Here is a 15,164-nt window from a genome sequence, read left to right on the forward strand (position 1 = left end):
ACGAGGAGCACGTGGGGACTTTCCCAAATTGGGCACATTCAGATCTCACTGGTCTTACTCCGGTCTTCACTCCTTTGGAGTGAAATGCAGGCAGCACTAACCCAACGCAACCAAACTGGACGGTGCTTGGCAAGGGGCAGTCAGTGCCGATAGATAGCCTGATCCCAAACTTCAAAGCGATCGCGATTGCTGCGGGATTTAATTTCCACAGTCGCGTGTCCAGGATCGGAGCGCGCAAGCAAATAGATTTGCGGTGCCGGTTTCGGCCAAGTTGTTGCACATAAACCGGTGCGAGGGATCTGCGGATCTCTAGGGGGTGTGTACCTCTCCCGAGATCCGCATTCCCTTCTGTCACTCCGGATCCTTGAATTCCCAGAGGATCACTGCCAAGAGTTCGCTCGAAAGTTCTGAGCCGAGTTCGAAACTCGCCTTTCTCTGCCTTTCATCCTAGGGCGCTGAATCTGGAACGGAAAATTTGCTGTGGCCTGAACTTGATTTTCGAAAACAAAATGAAACAAACAACTCAAGTCCCTAAAGGCGGTGTATGGCCTGCCACATCACAGGTTCGATTCCTGGCATGCCCAGGGAGGGGCTTGGAAAGACAGTGGCCTGTCTGTCTAAGACTAAGCTGCATGGACTAATGGTCTGACTCGGTGTAAGGGCGATGCTGAGGTTCTTCAGAGAACCTTCCAACAACCGAGTTAGAGACATGGGACTGCTGGATCGACCCCCCCGGAGCGCGGGGCTCGCATATAGAAGGGACCCAATGCACTTCGCTGCCAGTAAATTTTTTAAAATGCTCTAAAATGCAATCTCCTTGACCAGATCGGTCTGAACCGCAAACAATCTGGCCTCAGTTGTTTGTGGATCGCAGTTTACGCAGACGCCGTGGGATGCGGGGCTGAAGGCTCTCTAGCGCAATGTACGTAAATGTCCCACAGAGAAGCAATCTGTTTCCTCTGAAGCTGTTTCTGTAACGTCTGCCCCAGGGTCAAAGATACTTTCCTAACATAGCACTCAGGCTCTGCGCTTTCCTGCGGTTGTGCATGGCGTAGTCCCGCTATCAAGCGGAATAAATATTTTGACGGGGAATCCCGAAGCGTTTCCTAGGTAATGGCTAGCAAGATGAGACAGAAAGTACCATCACCATTTCAAGAGAGTTTCGTTTCTTTTCAGCAGCAAAAAATATAATTTTGGGGTTTTAAAGAAAGAAAGAAAGAAAGAAAGAAAGAAAGAAAGAAAGAAAGAAAGAGTTCAAAGTATATAAGCCTAACTGCACAGTATCTCAGACATCTTGATCCACGAATTATTTTCACCCTGGAATACAATCCAGCGGCGTTTTGACCCACACTTGGATCCAAAGTAACTAGGCTGACTCACAGCCAAGCGGTCCTGGGAATCTCGATTCTAAACACTAAACTCGGAACGGCTTCAGGATCAGGGGGAACCTTTACGATATAGTCAAAGAAAAATAACTAAATGGTCAAAGAAAAACAACTAATTGCATTCCGCAGGAAGCGCAAGTTGGTGAGGCTGAGTTAAGGCAAGGAGCGACTACGTTCACCTGAATGTTGGTTTTGGCTGAAGCTGTCAAGACTGTCACACCAAGCCTTGTAGCAAAACTCAATACATGCTTACTCGGAAGCAAGTCCCGCTGTGGAGCTTATTTTCCAGTAAGGCTATTTAGGGAAGAAGGTACTACGCTGAAATAAGTATCACTGATTTCAGAAAAAATATTAGATCCGAATTCAAAGCATGTAAGCATCAGTGCGTTTAATAGCATCGCCTTCTAACGTAAATACTAACCTACAGCTACACTTGGGAGTCATTTTCGCTGGAATCAGTACCGTTTACTTCCGGTTCTTTGAAGCAAGTGTCCTAGATTTTCATTACCCCCTACATAACCGCGCAATGTTGAGTTAACAATAGTGGTTTGGCAGGAGGTGTAATGATGACGATGATGATTAAATTCATTACCTGCCCTTCAACAGCAAGTCGCAGAGCAGGTTACAAGGTTTAAAGCATTTAAAAATTATTAGGTGATACTCTTGTTCATTTTGTGCATTAATGTACATCGTAAAAAACACATTGCATAATATTGTGCTGAAATGTTAGAAATCCCTTAAGTGCGAAAAAACTTAAACCCCTTAAAACGTGCTTGAGTTCCTGCTGTTGAAATAATCGGAAATGAACCAGTTAAAGTTCAAGTACTCTAAATTAATTATACTAACTGAAGCATCAGCAGCTGTTTGAGAAACAAAAGAAGTACATTTAGAGCATAGTTTTCCGTAATAAATATGATACTTGCATTTACAAAATATATATTTTTAGACTCCATTTGTGTGCGTGTACCCATGCGATACAAAAACTTAACGAATTATGATACACGATAACGTATCATGTACAAATGTAACGCTTACATATTATAAATGCACTTCTTAAAGCCCATTCTCAAAATGTATTTCTTCCATCAGATTTACCAATGACATTTCCTGTCTAGAAAACACGTCCAGCAGACAGGAAACAGATAAAATAGGTCGAAAGTGGTTCATTTTCCCTCCCAGAAAAACAAACTACTTAAATAGCGTGATCCCAAGCAAAGACATCCTCTTCGGTCACCTGTAACGAGTCACTTTCGGGTTCCTCTCATTCCGCGCCCAATCGCCCTTAACTTGAAAGTAGATCCCATTGATCTCAATGGAATTTACTTCCACGTAGCCCCAAGTCATGGAAAAATCCACTTGTCGCTGGAAAGGTTACTCCTGGCCAGCTCCCATACAGGTGAATTGCAGATGGAACTGGTCCTCTGCTCGCCCGCTGCGACGGTCCCCGGCCCCGCCCACGAAGCCGATTGGCCCGGGCTCAGTTTAAACGAAGCCGCGCGGCGACGGCCGCCAGCTAGTCGAGAGCCAGCGCGGACCGCCTGAGTGTCGCTCGGAGTCTCTCCCAAGCGTTCCTTCTTGCGAGCCATCCCGATTTGCCTTGCGGGGGCGCCAGGAAGAGGACCGAGGGCAAGGAGCGGGTGGGTCCGGCGGAGCAGCGTGGCAATGAGCAGCCCCGATGCTGGATACGCCAGCAGCGACGACCAAGGACGGTGCTCGCTCCCTCCTCCGCTCATGATGCAGTGTCCGTGGGCAGAGTCGCTGAGCCCGGAGGGCAAGAGCAAGGGCGAGGCGGCCGCCGATGCAGGCCAGCAAGGCGGCCCGGGCCGGGCCAAAGGGGAAGCGCGCATCCGCCGCCCCATGAACGCCTTCATGGTCTGGGCCAAGGACGAGCGCAAGCGGCTGGCGCAGCAGAACCCGGATCTGCACAACGCCGAGCTCAGCAAGATGCTGGGTAAGTGCCCGGGAGGCTTGGCAAAAGGCACGGGGGAAGGGGGTACGGACTGTAAGGCGCCAGTGTCAAAGAAAGTCCCTAGACCTTGCTGCTGTTACCTACAACAAAGTAACAGCGCAATCCCACCCATGCTCCCTTGGAAGTAAGTCCAAGGGGATTCCAAGTAGCTCCGCGAAAGCAGATGTGCCAACTTGAATAAAAAATATGGGGGGGGGCAGGTAAGCCCCTACCCACATAATACCCATCAACCGGGGGCGCGCGGCCCACTCCAATATATTATTGGGGACGCCAAAGGGACGTCGACCCCTAGGACTTGGCCTTTATGCGCGGGAGCACACCCCAAAGCAACTGCCATCTCCGCAAGAGGAGGGTCCTTCTCTGGGAAGCTGGCTCGGCCACGCGAAGGAATAACTCGGGAGCTTGGAGCGCACGGGGCAGAGCAGCAATTCCCAGGCCGCTCTCGCCCTCGATCCCGCCCCCCACGCAGGCAGGGTGGGCATGAGGGAGTTTCAAAAGGTCTGGCTAAGGGGGCAGCACGGGAGCAGGAGGGCTGAAAAGGCTTCAACCTCGACATAGCTAATGGAAGGTCCGACGGCAAAGATTCGGATTCCAGCGACATATTTATTTACATTGCTATAATCCGACGTGCCTTTTTTGGCACGGGGAACGGGACGGGAAATACTATTTCGCAACCGGGAGGACGGCTGGCCTGCGTTTCTTCGCAATGCCGGCGCTGCTCCTCTCAGCTGCTGGGTCTGGGGCGCGAGGAGGCCGACCTTGTTTATCCACATAAAACTAGTCTTCTGCCATCCCGACTCCCGAAGGGTCTACACTTGTTTGAAGCCCGGATAGAAGTGTCACATACTCTAGTTATTAAGTTACAGATAGGTAGCCGTGTTGGTCTGCCATAGTCAAAATAAAAAAATTCCTTCCAGTAGCACCTTAAAGACCAACTAAGTTAGTTCTTGGTATGAGCTTTCGTGTGCATGCACACGAAAGCTCATACCAAGAACTAACTTAGTTGGTCTTTAAGGTGCTACTGGAAGGAATTTTTCTAGTTATTAAGCAAACTGCTTGTGGTCGTCCCTCAAATGCTGGCTACCTCACTGCAGCCTGAAATCCCCCCGAAAGCCAGAACCAACCGGCCCGGCTCCGAAGAGGTGCGTCCCCGAAGGTGCATCCCTCTTGCCTACACCCTGCTGAGAGGAGCGTGGAAACCTCTGGCCCATCGGAAGTTGCTGGACCTCCGCTCCGATCACCGCTGACCAATGGTTGCTCCACGCTGATGGGAGCTGGGAATCCAGAAACCCCTCAAGGGCCACAGATTGCCCATCCCCGAGAGGGATGTGAGGTGGTGTGGGAGGCAATGGTCATATGTACCTTGGAGCATGGAATCCATTTCTGAGTAGGCATTGCTAGGACTGTCAGTTGACTTTTTTCCTGCCTGAGGGAAAGTCCGCGCCAAGCGGGCAAAGAGTGTGCCGAGATTTGGGGTGAGGGCTGTATGGGATTAACTTCAATGTTAGGACTGCGTTGTCCACTGACTTGTTTTCCTGCCTGGCTGAGGGGAGACCAGCGGGCAGAGTGTGGCGAGGTTTGGGGGGGGGGAGACCGGCAGCCGCCGAGGCTGAATTGTGGGCGCCTGTTTGAAACCTCCATTTCCCCTTCTCTTCTCGCTGACAGGCCAGTCGTGGCGGGCGCTGACCCAGGAGGAGAAGCGGCCCTTCGTGGAGGAGGCGGAGCGGCTGCGGCTGCAGCACATGCGCGACCACCCCAACTACAAGTACCGGCCGCGGCGGAGGAAGCAGGTGAAGCGCCTCAAGCGCGGCGACGGCGCGGGCGAAGGCGGGGGCGGTTTCCTCCCCGTGCAGCAGCAGCAACAGCAGCAGCACCACCACCACCCGCAGCACCAGCTGGGGCTGTCCATGGACGGGGGCAGCGGCTGCGAGGGGCTGGGCCTCCCGTACCCCGAGCAGCCGGGCTACGCCGGCGGGAACTTCCACTACCGAGACTGTGCGCCTCTCCCGCTGCCGGCTTTGGGCGCCCATTTCGGGAGCTACAACCTGCCCACCCCCGAGCCCGAGTCGCAGAGCGGCGCCTGCGCGGAGCCCGCCTTTTTCCCGCCTCACCAGCCCGACGAAGGCGGCTGCCTGCTGGGGCCCTACGGCTACCCGACGCCCCCCGGGGCCGAGTATCCCTGCAACGGCGCCCCTGGCGGCAGCAGCGCCGGGCTTTTCCGCGCCCGCTTCGCGGCTCCCGTGGCCGCCTACGCCTCTGCTCAGGATCCCGCGCAGCAGCAGCAGCAAGCCTGCCGTCGAGGAGACGCCGCCGTCGGCTTGGAGCACCTTCCCCCGCATGACGTGGAGCTGCTGGCCGACGTGGACCGCGCCGAGTTCGAGCAGTATCTGTCCTTCGGCTGCCGGCCCGGCGAACTGGGCCTCCCTCCCTATGCGAGCCACGAGGCCTCGGAGGCGAACTCTGCCGCCGCTTACTACTGCGCAGCCGCGGGAGGAGGGGGAGGCTATCCGGAGCTGTGAGAGGGACTCAGCGGACTGGAATAGAGGCAGGAGCGGACTGGATCCCTCGGTTCTATTTATTGTAATTTATTGACTGGAACATTTTTAGAAACCAGGCCTGGGAACTTTGAGCGGGTTTTTTTAAAGTACCCGCTGGAGCCTTCATTTCCCCTTTCCCCCTTTCCTTCTTTCTGTAACCTCCACATCGGACAGAGCCAGCGAGGCTGCCCTTAGAGCTCACTAGGAGGCAACTCGCCCTTCGCCTCCGAACCCGCTTCCTTCAAAGGGTCCATGTATAGAAGGGGGTGGGACTTGGGGAACCCCCAGTTGACGTTTGACTTGGAAACAGCTCGGCAATAAAATAACTCAGGTGGTTATGAGTGATGGTGTCGTTCTTGCGGGCTTCGCTGTGTGTAAATATACCAAACACCTTTGCAGAACGTAGAGCAGAAGGTCCCCGGTTCAGCTCGCAGCATCTTGGGGGGGGGGGGGAGTCTCTGCCAGTCAGTGTAGAAAACATGGAGGAAGATGGGTCAATGGTCTGGCTTAGTCCGAGGCAGCTTCCTCTGTGCCAAACAGGAGAACCGAGAGCTGGTCAAACAATTCGCACTTCACACTCCTTGTCGGGTCCCCTCGGTGCTGCTACAAGGATCCTGGAGTAGGCACTTTTAATAAGACTTCTGCCTAGAAGCTGGAAGGTTGTAGAGTGAGATGTGTATAAAGCAGAGTCTGTTTTACCTCCATCCAATATCTGTAATTATAAGGTGGCATATTAAAGGTATTAGACTTTGGGGGAGAGTTCGATAATACGCGACATATCCCAAAGCAGTTACCATGAACATACAATTACTGAACTATAATCTCACTGGCACTCGAATCTCAAGATCCGCACCCCACTTCTTTCCAAATAATACTATTCCAGATACTAGTAGTACTTCAGAAAGTTTGTTTAAATGCAGGCAGTTTCTCCCTACAGCTGGAGAATTTTCCAGAGGAGTCACTAAAGCAGGGCTCTAGATGCAGGGGTCGCACGATTTTTCTTTCCCCTCGCTACTCTTTGCTAAACTAAACCGCTGAAGTGAAAAAAGCTGAAGGCAGTCAAGAGGAGATTTGCGTGCAAACGAATTTTCCACTCCACCCCGTTCTGCAACTCCGAAACTCGGGCTCTCTTGCCTCCCCCCAGTGAGCCTTTGGCTCATGGGTCCCGGGGATCTAGTAAAAGTAGCTTCCCTTTTGCAAAGGGTATTTCTTTGCAAAATAATGTGATTATCCACTACAGCTGGTTTGAGTTTACCGTTTAAATAATTTCTGGCAATAAATGAACAGGTTTGGGAAGAACAGGTAGGAGGTGTAGGTAGGCTGTGATCCCAGTCACAGCCTTGTGTAGGGACACCAAAACGCTTGATCCCGAGTGCACAGGCTGGGAGTGTACAACTTCGGAAGGAATCCGTTGTCAACCTGGTGCCCGCCTGCTGTTACTGGACCTGCTGTTACTGGACCTGCTGGACCAGCTTTTTGCTGTTACTGGGCTCTCCCACCATCTCTGAACACTGGTCGTGTTAGGTGGGGCTGATGAGAGTTGGGGGTCTAAAGCACTGGCGGGGGGCGGGCGGGACCAGGTTGGCAAATGCCACTCTGCAAAGGAGGATCAAGTTCTAGGGAAAGAAGAGGAGTTATCTGTCCCGCGATGGTTTTAAGTTTATCAGCAAGGCGCCGAATGAAATCAAGCCTTCCAGATTAAATCAGGTTGATTTTGATTTCCCTTGATCACTTCCTCATCTCTTCCTTTGAGGTCCCCTGTCCCACATTCGTATTGGAAAAACACCAGCACCGTGAAAACAAAAGAAAAGAAATAAAAAGAAAAAAAGAAAATGTTATTTTAGAAAACTTCACCATCACTAGTGAGGTGAAGTGTTCCAGTCCGGACACAGTCTCCCTTTGCTTGGGGTAACGAAGAGTTTTTCCTTGTAAGTTTGAACTTGAAACGAAAGAGGATACTGGAGATTATTTTCTTCAAAAATAATTAGTTTGTGTGCCATTTAAAAAACAGTCTTACTTACAAATCACCTCGTAAGTATTTTCCCTCTCCCCTTTCTCAGTTTCTTGAGCAGCACTTGAAAGAGAGCTTTATTCTGGGAGAGCGAAAGAGAAGAAAAAAAGAAAGCGCCCCCTTCCCTTCCTAGCTCTAGTTTCAGGATTGCAGATTCAGTCAAAGGCGATCAAAAGAGAAAAGAGACGCTTCAAAGCAATTGGTCTATTAACTGAAATCACACTAGGACAATTCGGTCAACCGAACTGTCTAGTGTGCAAGAAATTGGGTAGTGCCAATTTCGGCTCAAAACTAGATCCCCTTTAGCTTGAACTCATTGGAATGGTTCATCCGAACCGCCCCCTTTTTATCCCCAGGGAACAATTGGGCAGGTGACTTTCTCTTGCGTTTAGGAACTGATCGTGTTAATTTCTTCCAAGCTGCGAGATAAAGAGGCGCGGGAACATATGTAACTTCGCACTTTGCCCTCTCACAAACCGTAAACCGATGGTAGGAGGAAAAGCGGGTGGTGAATTGAAAGTTTTTCTGCACCTTGCAGCGAAAATAGGCAAATAAAGCTGGTCATTTCTGTAGATTGATGCTACAGTGCTTAAGAGTAAGCCCCATTTAAGGCAATCGCATTTACTTTAGAGTAAACCTACTTTATTGGATTGGAAGCTTCAGTATGTATTTCAAATGTCTTCCTTTAACTCGATTTCACCACCTCCACTTCTATCATAACTTCATTTTTAGTTTGTATTTAGGTCCATTGGTTGGTAAATACCTAATCCCAAACCAATCCTCTTTGGAAGCAAGACCTACTGTGCTTGATGAGAATTCGCGATAAACACTGGTAGGTTCTTGCGGTTTTTCACAGGCCACACCTAGTCCTTTACGTGACGGTTGGGGAGCTGGATTTGGCCAGATCCTAACCTCCCCTCCCCACCCACCGCTCCACGGGTCAAATTTGACATGTGGATAAACTGGCCAGCTTTCGACCGATTGATGTCATAATGTCAGGTGATCCTTTTCTCTTTGCCCACGTAGATTGGAATCAAATAATGCAGGCTAAAGGACAGGAATTTGCAGGCGCTGACGTTCAGCTGATTGTCAGCGTTCACAAAGCCCTGTGCCTTTGCAAATGTCATTTATCACAGCGGTGCCTACCCGAAGTAGGTGGGCGTGGCTTGACCAAAATAGCCTTGCAGGCAAAATGGGAGAACGCATGTTTACTCGGAAGAAAGTTCCTGTTAAGTTTAGTGGGGCTTAATCCAAAATTAGTATAGTTGGGACTGCAGTCATGCAGTACAGCCAGATACAGGCTTTTTCTTTAGTAAATCTCACTGTTTAGAGTCTTATTCATAGGTAAGTGTGGATAGGACTGTAGCTTAAAGTTCAATATTAACTCAATCTGTCCCCCTTCCATATTGCTCTAGACCAGCACATCCTTAACATTAGTAATGGGTGGTTTCAGGATGAGTGGAAAAATGGGAAAGCTTTCCAAAATGCTCATTTTTTTAAAAAAGTGAGGACTAGCTTAATCACACCTAAGGCCAACTATCTCTACAAGAGAAAGATAGCCCCAGCCTAGATCAAATAATCCAGCTGATAACTGGTGTATGAACTCACCTCAACATCAAAACACAATGAGATTGTCTAAATTCCAGACTTCTTAAACAGAGTCTGAGTGAATTAACTGACTTGTTTTGCCAAAATGTGTATTTTTAGGCAATTGCTCTCTTTCTCATCACGACCTGTCCCTTTTGCATCTGCATGACAACTAAAATGTCAGTTCATTTTATGCATATTGATTGATTAACCAGTGATCTACAGTTATAGTTAAGGGGAAACTTTTGATGAGATCAAGTATCACAGTTTCACTAAGCTCCTCAAGGAAAAGGCTTTTACACTTTTTATTTGCTGTTACAGATAGGTAGCCGTGTTGGTCTGCCATAGTCAAAATAAAAATATTCCTTCCAGTAGCACCTTAAAGACCAACTAAGTTAGTTCTTGGTATGAGCTTTCGTGTGCATGCACACTGTGTATCTGAAGAAGTGTGCATGCACACGAAAGCTCATACCAAGAACTAACTTAGTTGGTCTTTAAGGTGCTACTGGAAGGATTTTTTTTTTTTTTATTTGCTGTTTTTCTGTTGGATCATCTCTATCTCAGCTACAGGCTGAAAAATAGGCTTGATAAAAATGCTGGGAATTATAGTTGAAGGGAGAATCAAGGGACCACCAAATACAATTCCCAGGAAGCGCTAACTGGTAAGCAGCTATAAAATCAATATAAATCCTCCATGTATAAGAAAATATTAAGAAAAATTGGTCCATGCAGCAGCAGGGGTGTGCCATTCAACAAATACATGAGGAATACCAGTGTCCATGGTATTCAACATCATTCTAACATGGCCCACTCCACTGAACACAGGTCCATCTAGGCTGGCAATGTAAGGGGATTTGGGGGAAATCTCTTCAGAATGAACATTAATGAAGGAACGGGGCTGTGAAAAAGAAATACATGTTTTAAAAATTATGAAGTTATTTTTATAGTTATGAAATTATGAGGTAAATACCTTTATTGGGCTAATCAAAGGGTCATAAAATAGTGTGCAAGCTTTCAGGTTCCACAGAACCCTTCATCAAACTAAATGTTGAAAATTCAAGGGGTATGAGGGGAGGAAAAGGTTGCTGGGGTTACTCAAGCCATCCATGTCAGCATTGGTAAGATGGAGGTGTGGGTGAAGCTAGTAGACATTCAAATGAGGTGCTTTCCACTACCTTATTTAATGACATTTTGCTTGGCCTAATAAAGATATAGCCCTCATACGGACTTTTTTTTTGTAAGAGCCAACCAAGCTATCTTTACTTTTTGTGTAATTTTTAAGATGTTGCCTTGCTTCTACCTGCAATTTAGGCTTAGCAGTTTGCTGAGATCCCAAGAGAATATATTTATGCTCTTATTGGAGGATATACATTAAATGGACTGTAAAGCAGGTGTCTAAGGCTATCACCCTATGCCCACTCAAATGGGAGCATGTCCTGTTCTACACAATGGGATTTACATCTGAGTAAGCATGAATAGACTCGGATTATATGTGGGTTTCGGGCTGCAGCCTGATTTGGAAACTCATTTAATTGTAGCAGGTAAATGGCAGTGAGCAAACAGGAGCACATTGCAATTCTATGCATGCTTGTTTGGAAGTAAGCACCCAATTCAACCCAGTGGTGTTTGCTTCTTAGTAAATGTGCATGGGGTTGGGCTACACATCAGTGTATCCACAACAAGCGTGAATAACAGCAAAGTGTAATTACAGCAAAAGTTCAGCAAAATGAGATGTCAAATACTGTAGTTCATCTCTCTGTGTTAGGTATAAGCCCCAAAACCTGACTCAGGACTCACAATCTTGTTTCAGATTCAAGATCTTAACTTTTGATGCAGATAATCTGCAAACGCAGCACCCTTGGACATGATAGTTAAGACAGATGTTGAGTCCTCACACAGTACTCTGCATTGCCAATATGAAACATTTCCTAGAGATTTTCCCTTAGCTGGTGCGGAGAAAGGCTTCCACAAATGTGTGGAGGGGGGGAAAGAGTCAGAAACCACTGAGTTTTAATGGCCAGGTTGCAATTAAATGAAAATGATGATCCCAGACTTCTGCATTTATTTCTCTGTAGCTGGCTCTGGATATCTAGCTAATTGATTTAAGTGATAGTCTCGTGACTGAATTTTACATTTCTTTCTTTCTAGCAGACTCAGGACATTTCCTTATCTGATTGATTTAAGTAACGGCCACCTGATTGAGTCACAGGCTACATTAGTTCCACAGAACAGGGAAAGAACAGAGCAGGTGAGGCAACACCCATTTATCAGATTCAGGACAGGATATATGGGCAATTTTTATTCATCTCTTTTACCTTCCCTTCAATGAGCCTTCACTCCCTCTCTCCCTTTTCTCATTTTCTCCTCACCCTGTGATATAGCTTAGGACAACGGAAAGTGAAAATGAATGTTTTAAGATTCAGGACAGACCAAAGGAGCCTTTTCACCACCACAAGAACAACAACCAGCACATTTGTTAGTCGCTTTATCCAAAAAATGTCACAATGCAACTTTGCAAGATAAAATAAAAACAGATACAATCAATTTAGAACTAGAAAATTTAAATACAATTTGATCAAGTATTTTCTAAGACTGGAGTAAATTCGTAATTTATTTAAAAGACCACTGTAAACAGTTAAAATATCTGGCAGGGATGTAATGACACTTGTAATGTGGAATTATTTATGAGAATTATGGTTATTTAACAGATGGATAAGGGTAAAAGATGCAGCAAATTTAATCTTAAATATGGAACCCAGGGAGGGAGGGAAGGAGGTCCGAAGATTCAAAAGAACCTTGCACTTTAATGTTTGAAATGGTTATGTTAAATTTTATAAAATTATGAAAAAACCAATAAAAATTATTTAGAAAAATAGAAAAATAAAATACAAAATTCCTAAAGTGCCCATAAGAAGGACAAGCTGTACCTCACAGTGGTACAGAAGTATCACAACAGAGTATCACAACAGAAGCTATCTTGAATACCAAAGGCCTGGGTATATAGGCCAAGCACCTAAAAACTGACAGTCATGGTGCCAGGTGCATTCCCCCGAGGAGAGCATTGTTTACATGCTGCATAGATAAGCTGTGGAATCTGTTCCCACAAGGTGTAGTCACATCCAAAAACCTGGATGGCTTTAAAAAAGGATTAGCCAAATTGATAGAGGATAAAACTATCAGTGGCATCAATAGTTATGTTCTACCTTTACCATCAGAGACAGTCTACCTCTGAATACGAGTTGCTGGAGAATGTAAGTGGGGAGAGTACTCAGATCCTGTCTGTGAGCTTCCCATGGGCACCTCATTGGCCACTGGGAGAACAGGATGCTGGACTAGATAGGCTTTTGGCATTATCAGGCAGGGTTTGTGTTATGTTCCTACTGCATTGGCATATATTATGGGGATAAATCATGCCAGCAATTAGAAACAAGGAAGCATTCAAAAGTTGAGCAGATAGGGAGACCAACGGCACCTCCCTCTTATATATGGGTAGCACTGTTTTGGCTACCTAAGCAATGGCTTAGGCATGCATGTATAAAAGCACTTGTTCAGCCTAGAGAAGCCCTCAAGGTCTCTCACTGACCATTTCAGAGATCAGAATAATGTCATCTCAAGTTATCCCAACTTCATAGTTGCAGACAAAAGTCTCCTGCACTGTTTTTAACGCAAGTACGTATCAGAAAAAGCCTTGCGTTTCTTTGCTTATCTGAGCGAAACTTTGTTTCATTTTGTATTTCTTAAGGGTTATGAAGAAACATTTTGTTTCTTCACCGAAAGAATGCCAGCTTCATTTATCCACAAAGAATATGTCTAGGAACAAAGTAATCTTGGGTTTTTTCCAAGGTATTGTGGGATTACTTTACAGTGTCTGAATTTCTTCAAGGCTTCTTGTTGCTGTGATTTAGAAGCAAAATTTATTCTGCATGCATCCTGTTTAAAACAATTATTTTCCTGTTTTATGAAAATACTGGAATATGTTTGTGCAGTCATAGGTTTTATCCTGAATGACCAAAAAGGCAAGCCAATATTCATCAATGTCTAAACTTGGATCCATATTTCTGAATGCGAATCTGTGCTGTTGTTTTAAATAATTTGGTTCCCGATGAGTATGAGGTGAATAGAAAATGGGTCAATTGTTACTTCCCAACCATAATTAAGTTGGACTCCCTTTGAAATATGTGGATTTTGACATCTATTTATTATTTGATAGGACTTGATCAGCCAGGGTTTTTCATGTGGAAATTTTGTGACTTTGTGGTATGTGCATATCAGATCCTGAATATCACAAAATATGACTAATGAATTCATATCACATGCAAATGGTATGAATGGGAACATGACACCATGGTACTAAGCAGAATTGGGTTGTGTAATTAATATCTAGGCAAGGGATTAAATCATATATAGAAGTGTTAACCTGATAATTTCCCCTGCAGTTATATCAATATTTCCAAATAAGGGAGGCACCCTCTTGTTTTTTGAGGAAATATGATCCCCTACGGGAGGAAACAGAAATATTATTAAAATTAATCATAAACAATTAATATATATTAAATGAAAAGTTTCTGCATGAAAATATGATGAATGGATCATTTATCTTTTTACAGGCCCAGAAAGCAAAGCTTGAAGATTGTTTGGTAATTTTATGTTTGCTTCCTTCCTTTGGCTGTAAGAAGCATAATAGTTGATCTTTCTGTTTCCTCATCCATGGAGGAAGATGCAGCACCACGGAACATGGTTAATGCTCTGTGTACACACTTACACCTGATAAACCTGCTTGCTCCTGAGGCTAGGAAAGTGGATCTTACTTAATTGGTGAGAAAATAGAAGAAAACACTTCCAAGTCCTTAAGATTTACATCCTGTGTTTTCAAAACTCAGTGCTCTATAATTATTGACTTAACATTTCAGTTCATTAAACAACCATGTTAGGGTTGCTTTTCTAGCGTGTGTGGGGGGTTTGTGGGGTTTTTTTGCGGGACGGGACGGGGATTGTCTACTTGTTCCTTTATGAAAAGTAAATTAATGGGCATCATACTGTGATCCAAGAACGATTCACATAAACAAATTTTGGACTATAAATCCCTTTAGCATAGCCAGCACATGTAAGGGGAGACTGCCTTATATATTTAATTTAGATACAGCTTAATCATAAACAAAACCTTTAAGTGGTTTATATTCCTTATGATGCCGGCAATCTTTCTAGAGCAGAAATGTGGAATCTGTAGCCTTCCAGATGATGTTTGGCTCCAACCCTCATCAACTAAGCTGGTTTCTACCATCAGTAATGGCCTGGATGAGGGTGAACAAACTGAAACTTAATCCAGACAAGGCAGAAGTGCTCTTCAGCCTGTGCTGGATGGGGCTACACTCTCCTTGAAGACACAGGTTCACAGTTTGCGGGTGCTTCTGGGCTTCACCCTGAGTCTGGATGCCCAGGTTTCTGAGGTGGCCAAGGGGGTATTTGCACAGTTGAAGCTAGTGCACCCGGTAGCAGAAGAAGGGAGATTTTGGGGGAGTGGGGTGCCACGGGTGGTACTGGGGCTGCAGGGTGCCCTCCAGTGGACAGGCCCAGTGCTGCCTAACAATGCAGCCAGGACACGGCGTGGGACACCGTGTGGCACTTGGCTAGGGTGCCCCAGCTGCTGCCTCCCTCCTGGCTAAGGCTGCCCTCCA

General features: G+C 46.3%; 1 protein-coding gene and 1 long non-coding RNA gene across 2 annotated transcripts; both read left to right on the forward strand.

The window, feature by feature from the left end:
* The first annotated feature begins 2,517 nt into the window (after nt 1–2,517).
* SOX17 (SRY-box transcription factor 17) lies at nt 2,518–6,229 on the forward strand. The gene is made up of 2 exons (XM_081204194.1): nt 2,518–3,336; nt 5,020–6,229. The coding sequence occupies exons 1-2, from the start codon at nt 3,048–3,050 to the stop codon at nt 5,871–5,873; spliced, it is 1,143 nt and encodes a 380-aa protein (XP_081060320.1). The 5' UTR covers nt 2,518–3,047; the 3' UTR covers nt 5,874–6,229.
* A 2,161-nt stretch (nt 6,230–8,390) lies between these two features.
* On the forward strand, nt 8,391–14,420 carry LOC308593139. Its single transcript, XR_014010773.1, has 3 exons — nt 8,391–8,497; nt 11,638–11,737; nt 14,097–14,420. It is a non-coding gene; the product is annotated as an uncharacterized lncRNA (long non-coding RNA).
* Nucleotides 14,421–15,164: the final 744 nt, after the last annotated feature.

This window comes from Podarcis bocagei, assembly GCF_964188305.1.
Source record: "Podarcis bocagei genome assembly, chromosome: 8".
NCBI classification, from domain to species: domain Eukaryota; kingdom Metazoa; phylum Chordata; class Lepidosauria; order Squamata; family Lacertidae; genus Podarcis; species Podarcis bocagei.